This window comes from Morus notabilis, unplaced genomic scaffold (assembly GCF_000414095.1).
Source record: "Morus notabilis unplaced genomic scaffold, ASM41409v2 Scaffold39, whole genome shotgun sequence".
NCBI lineage: Eukaryota > Viridiplantae > Streptophyta > Magnoliopsida > Rosales > Moraceae > Morus > Morus notabilis.
This window is the reverse complement of record NW_010366566.1, coordinates 549,174-561,175: the sequence shown is the minus strand read 5'-3', so window position 1 is coordinate 561,175 and position 12,002 is coordinate 549,174. Positions and strand designations below refer to the sequence as shown.

General features: G+C 36.9%; 2 protein-coding genes across 3 annotated transcripts in view; both read right to left on the bottom strand.

The window, feature by feature from the left end:
- Window positions 1-478: 478 nt before the first annotated feature.
- LOC21403462 lies at window positions 479-4,506 on the bottom strand. Of its 2 annotated transcripts, none has more exons than XM_024173780.1 (4): window positions 4,378-4,506; window positions 4,117-4,236; window positions 2,725-2,927; window positions 479-1,204 (listed from the first exon to the last, which is right to left on the bottom strand). In XM_024173780.1, the coding sequence occupies exons 1-3, from the start codon at window positions 4,414-4,416 to the stop codon at window positions 2,748-2,750; spliced, it is 339 nt and encodes a 112-aa protein (XP_024029548.1). In that variant the 5' UTR covers window positions 4,417-4,506; the 3' UTR covers window positions 479-1,204; window positions 2,725-2,747. The 2 variants fall into 2 exon arrangements, with proteins under 2 accessions (XP_024029548.1, XP_024029549.1); XM_024173781.1 differs by having other exon boundaries at window positions 2,839-2,927.
- A 1,792-nt stretch (window positions 4,507-6,298) lies between these two features.
- Window positions 6,299-12,002, bottom strand: part of LOC21403460 (nuclear pore complex protein GP210) — a 19,580-nt gene continuing 13,876 nt past the window's right edge. The window contains exons 31-42 of the mRNA XM_024173753.1: window positions 11,966-12,002; window positions 11,666-11,755; window positions 11,358-11,574; window positions 11,109-11,163; window positions 10,783-10,874; window positions 10,642-10,702; window positions 10,187-10,508; window positions 9,178-9,218; window positions 8,913-9,076; window positions 8,669-8,768; window positions 8,400-8,569; window positions 6,299-7,097 (exon numbers count right to left, since the gene is read on the bottom strand). Of these exons, the coding sequence (XP_024029521.1) occupies window positions 6,525-7,097; window positions 8,400-8,569; window positions 8,669-8,768; window positions 8,913-9,076; window positions 9,178-9,218; window positions 10,187-10,508; window positions 10,642-10,702; window positions 10,783-10,874; window positions 11,109-11,163; window positions 11,358-11,574; window positions 11,666-11,755; window positions 11,966-12,002 (1,922 nt within the window). The 3' untranslated portion in view covers window positions 6,299-6,524. The remainder of the gene's footprint in view (window positions 7,098-8,399; window positions 8,570-8,668; window positions 8,769-8,912; window positions 9,077-9,177; window positions 9,219-10,186; window positions 10,509-10,641; window positions 10,703-10,782; window positions 10,875-11,108; window positions 11,164-11,357; window positions 11,575-11,665; window positions 11,756-11,965) is intronic.

Here is a 12,002-nt window from a genome sequence, read left to right as displayed (position 1 = left end):
AAACTTTAATTGGGTTGCATTGCCAACTATTGAAAAAATTATCCATTATTCAGTTGAGGCTTGAAACTGGATATAATTAGACATTTGGTCGTTGGTATTAAGAGCAAGGAAAATAAATAAATAAATAAATTAGATTCCATAAAATTGAGGAAATTTTTGTTTGTGATCTTAGCTTGGATCGGCTGCTGACCGATTGATGGAAATTGGACAAGCCCGTCAACCTGGCTTCCTATGTTTTATTGGCCAAAACGTACAAAAATTCCGGAAAGGTGATATGCACTTCTATATATTTGCTTCTAATATTTAATTTCATAATCTTCTAGTATTGTTTTGTATCGTTCTAATATTCACATATATATATATATATTCATATCTTTCTAATATTTAATTTGCTAAATTTTATTGGTAATACTAAAATTAATAATAATCACATGGGATTTAAAGTAACCGCACCAATTTCATTAACTTCTTTCGCGGGCACACAAGGAGGTGTCACAGTCACATGCGCGCACGTGAACGTCGCGACGAGCACGTGGACGGCTGTCGTCCCCGGCGCATGATACTATTTTACGCCTTCCTTGAGATTACTGTAATACCAGTATGTCATATGAATATCGATTATCGAGATAACAACGACGGGGATATAATCGTCTTTTCGAGTAGCGTGCGTGGGTGTCTATATCAACCCCAGCTAAGTTACGAGCCCCTCGGACATGTGGGCCTGGCAAACCACGCTAGTGGGTCCCGCCACCAGCACTTGGGGCCTCGATTGGGTCCCACGTGGGCTCCGATGTGTCGAGTGTAGAGCATCTACGGTTGTTGGAGTAAGTCCCCCGGGTGATGGTGACCACGTACATGCTTTCCTACGGAAAGGAGCCTGGGTCCCTCCGTACACGACTTTGACTTCAAAACTTAGTCCAATCTGACGGCAAGAAAGATCGTACTGTTTAGGTTCTCCGATTTGGGCGTCGTACGGGAGGATTGATTGGACAAAGAGGGAGAAATTCGAGGTGGGTCCCAGGAAGATGACTGTGGGGTCCTATAATTCATCAGTTCATGACACGTTTAATGATTACGTGGAATACAGGTCTCCTTCCTCATCTGGTGGGAGCAGTGTCCCCAGTAGACTAAACATGATTTTAGGAAATCATAATCAATCTAATCCCAAAGCTGCAACTTCATCCAGCTATTCTATCATTTACACCTGTAATGTTATAAAAAAGCACTGATATTTATAAAATTATATATTTATGTTTTCCATGGGTTAGATCTATTCCAATCAAGTGTTGAAAATTATCTCCTAGGAAGCAAAAAACACATTAGAAAATCTCCTGTTCCCAATGAAGAGCCGGAAGTTTAAAACATATGACTCCCGGACTTATTGATCATTCTCATTTTATTCTCTAAACTAAAAAAGTTCTCACTTTTATCTCTTAAATTTTGAATTAATCCAACTTAACGCCTTTTATCCGAATTTCTGTTAAAAACATATAAAAAAAATAAAAAAAATTAGTTTCACTTAAATCTTTTCTGTTAGAATTTATGTTGAAAATAAACGGAAAAAGATTGCATAGCCTCACTTAACTCTCTATTTTTTTTTCATATTTTGTTAACAGAAATTCCAATTTAAGCGGGTTAATTAAGTGGGTCTAATTCAAAATTTATGAGACAAAATAAAAAAAATTCTTAAAGTTTAAGGATAAAATAAAAATGACTCTAAAATTAGAAGGTACATGTGAGATTAATCCAACACTGAACAATTTACCCTTTTAAGTGGCATAAATATTTGGAATGTGATGCTGACCATAAACTAATCTCCTATTACTGTAATACTAATAATATTGTGCTTGCTAAAGGTTTGAACACTATATATATAGAGAGAGATCGATACAACAAACTGAAGGTGTTGTGTTATTATATACACACACACACACACACACACACATATACATATATTCTCGTTTTGCCCCAAGTCTCTTTTAATCATCGGATTAACTTTTATTTTTAAATGGTTAGTTATAACATGAGGAAACCCAGACCGTAAGGCAATTACATATATTCATATATGCATATATATTCCATCTACCTCCTAATTAATGATAGAGAACTCATGACTTAATTCTTCTAGTTGCATGATCTATAGGCATTATTCCGATACCAAAACCCCATTCCTTTCTTTAACTAAGGTTGGTGTTCTATAATAGTAGGTCGGACTTAAAATCTTAAAAGATGGGCACCCTCCGAAAGGTAACGTCTTTTTGGCCCAAAGATGAGGCAACAAAGAGGTAGGTTTGGGTTAAGTCGGGGTGGTTTGGTAGGGCGCAAATGTAATTTCACGTAACAATTGTGAGGAGGTTATACATTAATCATTCATGATCAAGGGGGTAGGAATGGCAATTTCATTAGTTAGGACCCATTTAAAAAGGTCCATCAATATCCCATTCTATTCCCCCAACCACTTACATGCACACACAAAGCAGAGTTTGGTACATTATTGACCTTGGTTTACTAGCTATTCCAATTAAAAGCAGTGGAATTAAAACCAGTTTAGAAACAATTCTCTATCTGCATACAATAATACAGGCCCTTGATCACATTTCATTTCATTCTTTTTTTTCTCTCTGTACATGGACATAATAGTGCATATCATGATAAAGATACTACAAATGATTGGAAAATGACCAAAATAAAATGCATCATATTCTGAGATTGTACTGAACTTACTCAAAAGTAGTCAAAAGCAGATGTCAAGATTGTTGTAATAAATTTTCAAGATATAAATTTAAGATATGTCTCCCAGTGGACAAGACGTCAAGTCTCTTCTCGCTAGGTTCATACCTGCCTTTCCGCAGCTGGTATCGGTGAGTTACAGCCGAGATTGTGTAAGCTTGGCCTTCTATTGTAACACTCTCCCCACATTGCAAGTTCTGCAGACAAAGCAAAAGGTGCAATAAGAACAGATACAACACAACACAAAACACATGTAGCAGAGATATCATGTTTATCTGTTTCCAATTTCACTACTCATGTTGGGCCCACCAATCCCCCCATGAATGAACCAACAAAATAACATTGACAACACTGACAGATAATTGAGAATGATAAGCGTTTGGAGTTACACGAAACTTTATGGAAAGTTCCATTCCTTTATATATATATAATTATTTTGGAATTTTGATAAAATCAATCAGATAAAAAGCATCAAATCAAAATAAGGAAATAAGTTGGAGCCAGGAATTATGAGATATAATATGATTTCATTTTCAGGACCTTCAATTCAATACGAAGTAACCAATGTTCTAAGCACTTTTCAGATGAAATATATGAACTTGAACCTATATTTTTAGGCTGAATTGAGTCTGAATTAGGTGTCTCTTTTACAATCTCGACATGAAAACTTTCTAATTTCCAGAAACAACCAAAGACCTTAATGCCCATATAATTGATAAGCCTCAGGATCACCCCTTACCACAAAGACATGAAAAGCCAACGGGAGAAAGTTTCATGCTAAAGTGTAGCAATTATTTAGAGGTGTCTATTACCACACCATAGAATAAAAAAAGAAATCCAAAATTCCTTGCACCACAAAATCCTTGAGCATGATTTTTGCCCCTTTTCTTTTTTTTTCTTTTTTTTTTTCCTCATACAGAAAAAGATTGATTGAATTTTCCAACTTTATTGCATATGCCAATCTACGTCTGCATGCCATGATCATAAAGCAGGTGGTTGCTAATTCTCAACATTTTTGTGTTTGTTTTATTTATTACACAAAAAAAAAAAGAAAAAAAGAAAACATTTTGTGTTTGGTTGTCCCATGTATAAGCTGTAAACAGCTCAACCAATTACATGCTTACATAACACCATTCCGATACAAGATGTATTCATATTAATCATTTCATTTGAAGTCATTACAAAGAATAAAAGTCCACCAAAAAAAAAGAAAAAAACCACAAAAATGCTTAAACTAAAAAACTAACAGTCATTGGCAGAGAAACGAGTATATAGAGTTGCAAATCAAATCGAACCAAATTCTTTTCCCTTAATTCATTACAGAAGAACCCAAAAACAAAAAGAAAATCGAAGAGGAAAATAAGGGTTTTGGATTATGGGACTTACGGGAGGAAAGCAACGAACGCCGAGGTTTTTGGGCGGAGGAGTAATTTCGATGACTTTATAGGGGTGAACATTGTCTCTGTTTCTCTCCTTCTTTCTGCAAATAACTTGGAATCCCTTCGTCTGCAACAAAAATGGCGTTCAATAAATCTGGAGATAAGGACGTTGAAAAAAAAGAGCATAAAAAAGCAATGAATTTTTGCAGAAATTTATGCAAAATTTAAGGTGTGTCCATAAAAGAAGGTATTTTGGTGAATCTGATACCGTTGGGTATGAACCTAAACCCAGATTCCAAGACGCCATTGTCGTTCCCTCTCTTTCTTTCTCGTCTGTCTCAGTCTAATCTCTCTGTGGTTGAGAGTTCAGATCGTTTTGTCGTGAGAAAATTGATTGCCAGAAAAAATTTTACGGTTATTTATTTATTTTTTATTTATTTTGTTCAGTTGAATGGGACTTACTTGAAGGAAGGAAAAAATAAGGGGGAAAGTGTCTTCAAAAATATCTTTTTTTTTTTCCTTTTTGTTTGACAATAATTGAATGGCCTCCTTCACTTTATTAAATTTAGAATTTAAATTTTGTTATAATAAAAAATTCTCAAAAATAATTACATTTAATTTTTTAATTATATTAAATCTTTTCACATAAAATCACATCTTAACTCGAATTAAAAACTCAAATTAATAAATTAAATAGATCTTGAAATTAACAGTTTGATTTACGATACAAAAAGATTTGAGTAACGACACAAGAACCACCGTACACCGATTTATTAGTCCTGTTTCACTTTTTTTTTTCCTTTGAGAAAATAACCTCTTTCACTTAGCATCTTGATTGTCATAGTTTGCAATTGGGACTGAAATTACGACTTGGATTTATGTTGGTTGCTAAAATCATGAGTTAAATTTATTCCACAAATACAGTGCCAAATGGTGTTGAGGCGAGAGTCTGAAAAAAACACCACCAATTCTCTTTTTTTTTTTATTAATAAAAAAAGAACCACCGTCCTCTTACCACAAAAAAACTAACGACTTATTTGATAATACAGAAAAGTAAAAAGGAAAAATAAGGATGGAAAGATCAGAAAATAATTGTTTGATAAGAGAACCGCGCACAATATGTAGATCATGTGATTCTGGGATTTAGTAGGTATCAACATTGTGATGAGATCTGACTGATCATGTTGTCCTACGACTTGGTGATTGAATAACTTTCTTCTATTTTTTTTTTTAATGGAATTCTTGTGAGAACTCGCCAATTTTCAACCGATCAATTCCTAACGCTGCAACGCCAAACAAATCCTGCGGGATGTAACCCTCGCATCAATCTACATGCTGTTGATGCCCTTAGGATTTATTATTATTATTTTGTAATGCTTTTGTATATTTTCCATATTATTCTAGTAAAAATGAAACTTTTGTTGTTTTTTCATTATTTTTTAAACTACTTTGGTGAGAAAATTCAGCAATGACACGTTAAGTGAAGGCTGGTTGCCCTAATTTTAATATTATCATGCACTACTAAATATCACGATAAGATACCGGTGATTTATGTCCCGTGACTATGATATATCACGTAATAGATTGATAATAGGATACCGGTACCTTCGGATATCTTAGTATGATACCATAAAGAATGTTTGGTATTTTAAATGTGTTGGAGTTGTATTTTATGCAAGAACTTTGTTTGTTCACGGCAAAAATCAATCAAAGGTTTGCTTTTGTGACATTTCTCTATAAAGCCCTTCTTTGGTATGAAGCATTAAAGAAGGAACTGAAAAAACCTTTACCTATAAAAGAGAACCCATACCAAACACAATAAAAGGAAAATAATTTGTTCTTATTTATTTTCCTTCTAGAGTACAAGACAGGTTTTAAGTCAATTTTCTTCCAAGCACCAACTCACGTAACACTACTTTTTGACCAAGTAATAGAAGATAAGTATCAAATGAACCTACTTAACTAAAAATAAAACCAATCTTGATTACTTGCGACTTTTTAGGCTAACATTTACGACCTACTTAAAATGTAAGATTATCATTTAGATTGAATTTTTTTCAAAAACACAGTAAAATTGTAGGAATGTTTAGGAACTCTCATCTCTCGAGTAAAATTCTATGTTGATAGCTCACGAAATTTTCATTTTCAAAGAGAAACTAAAAACTTTAGTAGTGCCTGCACATACCTCGTTAAGAAGCAAAGATTGCGATACGACCATGTGCACAATCCTAGAGCACGTTGATGTGAATTAATGGTCAGGCGAATATAAAAAAACTCCTGGGTTTAGTAATCTTAAATAACATCAAATGCGTTCCTGACAAGAACCTGAAAACACATGCAATGAAAGCTGAAATGCTCCAAATTGAGATATCATATTGCCGCTACATTTTCTTTCAAGGCCTAGAGTACAACATTCTATCTTCCGTAGGGATGGTACCGACCATTTCCCGCACCACCATACCCACCTCTACTTCCGTAGAAGGAACCCGCACTACCGCCTCCATAGCCGCCCCCAAGGCCTGCATCATAGCTGCTTCCATAACCACCAGCGCCACCAGCTGCACCACTGCCACTACTGTATGCCCCATAACTCTCACCAGGTCCACCATAACCACCTCCTAGATCATAGCCTCTGCTGAAAGCTCCTCCATAACGTCCCGAGTATCCTACAGATGGCTCCCCTCTATAAGAGCCAAAGCCACCAGCACCACCGCCGCCACCTCCACCACCATATGCCATGTAGCCACCAAATTCACTTCCACCATACCCACCATAGCTGCCGTATCCACTGTATGCACCACCTCTAGCACCGTATGCCCCAGCTGACCTGTAACTGCCACCGCCACTGCCGCCACCAAAATTGCTGCCACCAAATCCTCCATAACTGTCTCCATACCCGCCACCAAATGCAGACCTAGAATCATTGTAACGCTTTGATGGGGCTGGAGGTGGGTTGGGCTTCTTTGGTTCAGCCTTCTTGATCTCCACCTGGGAAAGAGACAAAAGTTTTTAGCTTATTATGCTTCCTTGAGTAATTAAAAACTAAGATCACATAATAAACGACGTTCATTCTTTTGTAAGATCATCACATGTCATGTTAACAAGCATGCATGAATTCTAGCAGGGGTACTTTTTTAACGAGATGAATTTCAAATACACAAGCAAAGCTCAGCAGCAAATGGATCAAAGAATTTAGGCCTCTTTCATTTCACCGATTTGAGTTTTCAGTTTTAAGTTTCTACAGTTAAAAGCTCTTAGAAAATGCCACATCTAACTTCTTCTACTACAGTTAAAAGCTCTAAAGAAATGTCACATCTCAGCTCGAATTGAAAACTCAAATCTGCAAAGCGAACAAGGCCTAAGGCAGGAAGCAGAGAATCGGGGCCAAGGAGTAATTTCTGAAAGTGGCTAGGGATGTGAGGTGGCAAAACATGTTAGAATCAAGGGGTGTTGTGGTTAGGGGAAGTAGGATGAGATTAGGCCGTATTTTGCTAATACAGAGGCTTGGAGTCCCGGAGTACTCGAAATCTCTGGAATTATCACTTTATTTTTCTATTGTTCTTGTGTAATCTGTGTTGCTGGTGTTGATCAATAAGACCCCTGATTTCATCCTTTATTCCCGTTGATTTCTGCTTGTGTGAGTGTATATTTTAGGGTTGTTTGGTTGAGATTTACCAAGTACCTAACAAAAAACAAACTATTCTGGTTTTTGACTACATAAAGAAAATGCAGGAGATTCCAACCTAATTGTCATAGATAAGCATCATTGCTATACACTATCATCCACCCATGCGTCTATTTTATTGATGCATTCGGATTTACAAGATTTTCATATCGACCAACACTAAGATGCAATTGTGATTGTCAACTGATTCATTATACCAGAAGCAGTCAAGAAACAACAACAATAACAATAACAATAATTACTCCTTTTATTAGGGCCCGTTTGGTTCATATACTCAAACTCAACTCATTGATTCTACTACAGTGTTTTTCCTCTCACAAAAAATTTGAATTTCAATCAAGAATCATGGTTTTGAGTATACCTTCCACACGGGCCCTTAAAGTCTCAAAAAAATATATTATTAGCCAATTGTGAAACTACAAATCCTACTTGAGGTTGAAAATGAGGTTAAGCAAGATAAAATGAATAGTCTGCTACACTACGCAAAAGAACTTGTAGCCACACAAAGGTTCAATAAATTATAAACCTCAGAATTCTGTTCGTTAATTGAACAAAATTATGCCCTAGACATATACTGCTTAAACAATCTTTGGCACTCAGCTTACCTGGGATCCAGCCATCTCCAGTTTGTTCCCTTTGACCAAGAGATCATCAACTGCTTGCTCCGTTTCGAAGGTAATAAATCCAAAGCCACGCGAACGACTAGTTGCATGGTCCCGCATAATCTGATGTTCCTTCACTTCTCCAAACTGAGAAAAGAAGTCTCTAAACTCATCTGCCCATATACAAGTAGAAAAAAGTACCTCTATAATCAATATCAAAAACAAAAACCTGTTACAACAATAAAAGCTTAGAGAATGAAAACTAAAAACACCTTCATTTACTGTTGTAGGAATTCCACCCACAAAAATCTTCTTAGTCTTGAAATCCTTAGACCCACCAGCTCCCCTTGGTATTGTCCGCTTGATTTCCACCTTCAAGAAAAGAGGGAAAAAAAAAAGACCCATTAACAAAGAACAATCCAAGATGAATCCTTTCACAAATACAACCGCAAAAAGGAAAAACTTTTGAACAACCATAAATGAAAAAAAAAAAAACCATAAGAAGGCAATTCCTACTTGTTTGCCGTTGATAATATGATTGTCCTGAATAACTTTATCAACCACAGAGGGGTCGGCGTAGGTCACAAACCCAAATCCACGGGGTTGTCCTGTTTTCCGGTCCTTCATTATCACCGAATCTATAATCTCACCGTATTTCCCAAAATGCTTAATGAATTGCGCTGCATTTCCATTTGCCACAAGAGTTTCAATCACAAATTTACATAACAAAATCCCAACTTTCTTTATATTCCAATCAAATAAACGACGAAAAAGATCATACCCGAAGTCGTCTCTCTCGCTAAACCCCCTATAAAGATTTTCCTACAAATTAACAACAGAGAAAAAAGAAACGGAGTCTTTCACTAAGTTTCTCCTAATTCTTATTGATACAAGAAGTTTCTCGCGAACCAAACAGAAGTAGAAGAGAGAGAGAGAAGAGGGATTGATTACCCAGGGCTCGCTCCGTCGCCGGTGTGGGGTTGAGACTTGTAGTCTACTTCTTCTTCCTCTTCTCGGTGGTTTAACCTGTCGGCGGCCTCGTGAGCTTCTCCATTGAGGTTAGCTTCGTTGGTTTGTGAATCCATGGAGGCGGTAGATAGAAATTCAAAGAAGAGAAGAGAGAGAAAGAGAAAGAGTGGTGGAATAGAAAGAAGAAGATGTCGTCGATTTGATTTGGCTTCTTTTTTTTTTTTTTTTTTTTTTGGGGGTGAGTTGAGATGTGAAGGCTGTTCTCTTCTTTAAAAAAAAAAAAACCCTTCTTTTGTTGTTTCGCTGCTTTTGGTACTATTGGCTGCCTAAGAAGGGCACTTCTACTCGTCAGAAAGCTTATGATCCAGTGCGCAACGCCTCATTTGTCCCAGCGTGGGGTGACATTTTCTTTTCCTTTTTTTTTTTTCTTTTTTTTTGTTTAATAGAAACTGCTATTTTACTTTAGTGAATAAATTTTTAACTGTCTTTTATGAGTAAGAGCAAGAACAAACACTTCTGTGTCACGCACTGTTAATTTTTAATATGAATTTGAAAAATTATTATGACAATTAAAACAATATATTCTACCGGTAGAATAAAAAAGCAATTCCCAGTAGGACAATAATTTTTTGCATATGGTGCCTAGGTAAATGGCAATGAGCCATATGTTAAACTACTGTACATAACATACAACAAAATCTCAAGTCTAGACCAACAAAAAATGCAAAATTCTGAGCACCAACATTTTCACAGTACACATCAATGATCTTTGACTTTCCTACTCGTTAACTGATAGTTAGAACGTATTTTGAGGATTAAACCCCCTCCGCCTGTCACGCCTGTAGTATGGAGTCTCGTCTATCGTCCTCCTAACATATTCCATGAAAGGCTGTGGCGTCCGAGGAGACTGATCGCTCAAGACAGCGGGACTGCTACGATCTGGTGCTGCAAACCTCGGAGTAGAAGGGGCAATGGATGGCTGAGATCGGTCGGGCCTATCCAAGAAATAGATGAACATGGCCACTGTTATAAGCAGTAGGGCAACACATCCGAGTACACTTGCCCAGAGGGTAATGTTTTTGGGGCCGTTTGATGCTCCTTTTCTTTCAGGTTCGTAATTAACATCGATTTCCAATTGCTGACCTGTAGAAGAGATGCAACACGTTAATAATTTCGTTCTTGAGATATTGAGATCAACCTTCTCTCACTCTCTTTTCCCCCCCTTTAACTGCCTTGTTTCGATGTGATAGCAAGATCTAGGATATAGTAGTCTCACCGTTGGCCGGAAGTCTGATGGTGATTTTATCCTTAAATTTCTCATTTCCTAGCACCTTGACCTGAAGACAAGGAAGATATGCTCACTGAAAGAAATAAGATCCAGCACTGTGTTCGTCAAGAATTAATACGCAACGCTCACCTCATACTGAGCTCGGCCACCAATACCGAAATCTTCTTTGTGAATGGGATTAATGATCAACAAATCACGCTCATGCCAATAGAATTCAACATCTGCAATCACAAGAAAACCAGTGTCATAGGACGCCAGAGCCATGACTGCATTCTTTAAGCAGACGGGAACCATTAAGAGCACAAATCACAAGGGAATGAAGGGTTGGGAAATTAAGTGATTTCCTCTCCTTGCTCCTTGGTTCATCAACAACACATACATGGCTTTGTACATGCACGTGCACACATTGTGTGCACTCACGCATACAATGAGATGAAGCCTAAGGACTTGTTTACCTGTATTTCCCATGATGGTTATGACAGTCTTGTTGGAGTCTGCGGTCAGGTTTAACTGCATTGCATCCTCAAATATCAGTTTTTCATATCGCAGCATTAAATGAACGTTAAAAATTAAAGATCAAACTGATTTAGTCACAGCAAAAACTTGCTATCCTTAGCCAGTATGTCAAATAGGCATAGGTCGATGGAGTTTGTATTGATGCAAAAGAAAAGAAACTGGATATTAAACATAATGAACAACGTTACCTTCCCCATCTCCAACATGGAAAACCCTCCAACGAATAGAGCAGATGCAGATCCAGAAAGATGCTTGGCTTCTCTCAATGAGGCATGAATGTAAATAGATATATGCGGTTTCAGGTCCTTGGTCTTGGGCATCAAATGAACCATATGCTCTGGTGAGTAGGGGAAGAAGAGGCAATATGAATTACCGGTGTCAATATCTGACCATGGCTTTGCGTACCTTCAGTCCATGAAGCAAAGAATATCAAAACATGAGGTGATTATTCTCTATACACAACCAAACAAGTCAAGACACCAGAACGAAAACATACCCAACAAAAGGAGGGTCTACTCTGCAGTCATATGCAATTCCATCAGTCTTACTCTTTCCAAGAGCTTTAACGTTGTTGCCGTGAGTCTTACTATTGTTAGGAGAAAAACAGAAGATAAATAACAAATGCTATTTGAAATAAGAAAACATAACTAGATAACAATTTATTAAACACACTGATGATGCAGATAATGGGCACTAGAACCAGAACAGTATAATACATAGACAGATGAAACTACATCCAAAATAAATGTTAAATGAGTTGGTCCAACCCTCCAATGCACAAAAATGGTCTACAAACCTGAACTTTACTAGGAAGCTATATCCTTGTGTAGGGA

Excerpts from the sequence above, each read along its gene's own strand:
- LOC21403462 (XM_024173780.1), bottom strand. The coding sequence starts at position 4,416 with ATGGCGTCTTGGAATCTGGGTTTAGGTTCATACCCAACG. Across the intron at positions 4,237-4,377 it reads GTTTAGGTTCATACCCAACG|ACGAAGGGATTCCAAGTTAT; the intron begins GTATCAGATTCA and ends TTTTTGTTGCAG. Across the intron at positions 2,928-4,116 it reads GCGTTCGTTGCTTTCCTCCC|AACTTGCAATGTGGGGAGAG; the intron begins GTAAGTCCCATA and ends CTTTGTCTGCAG.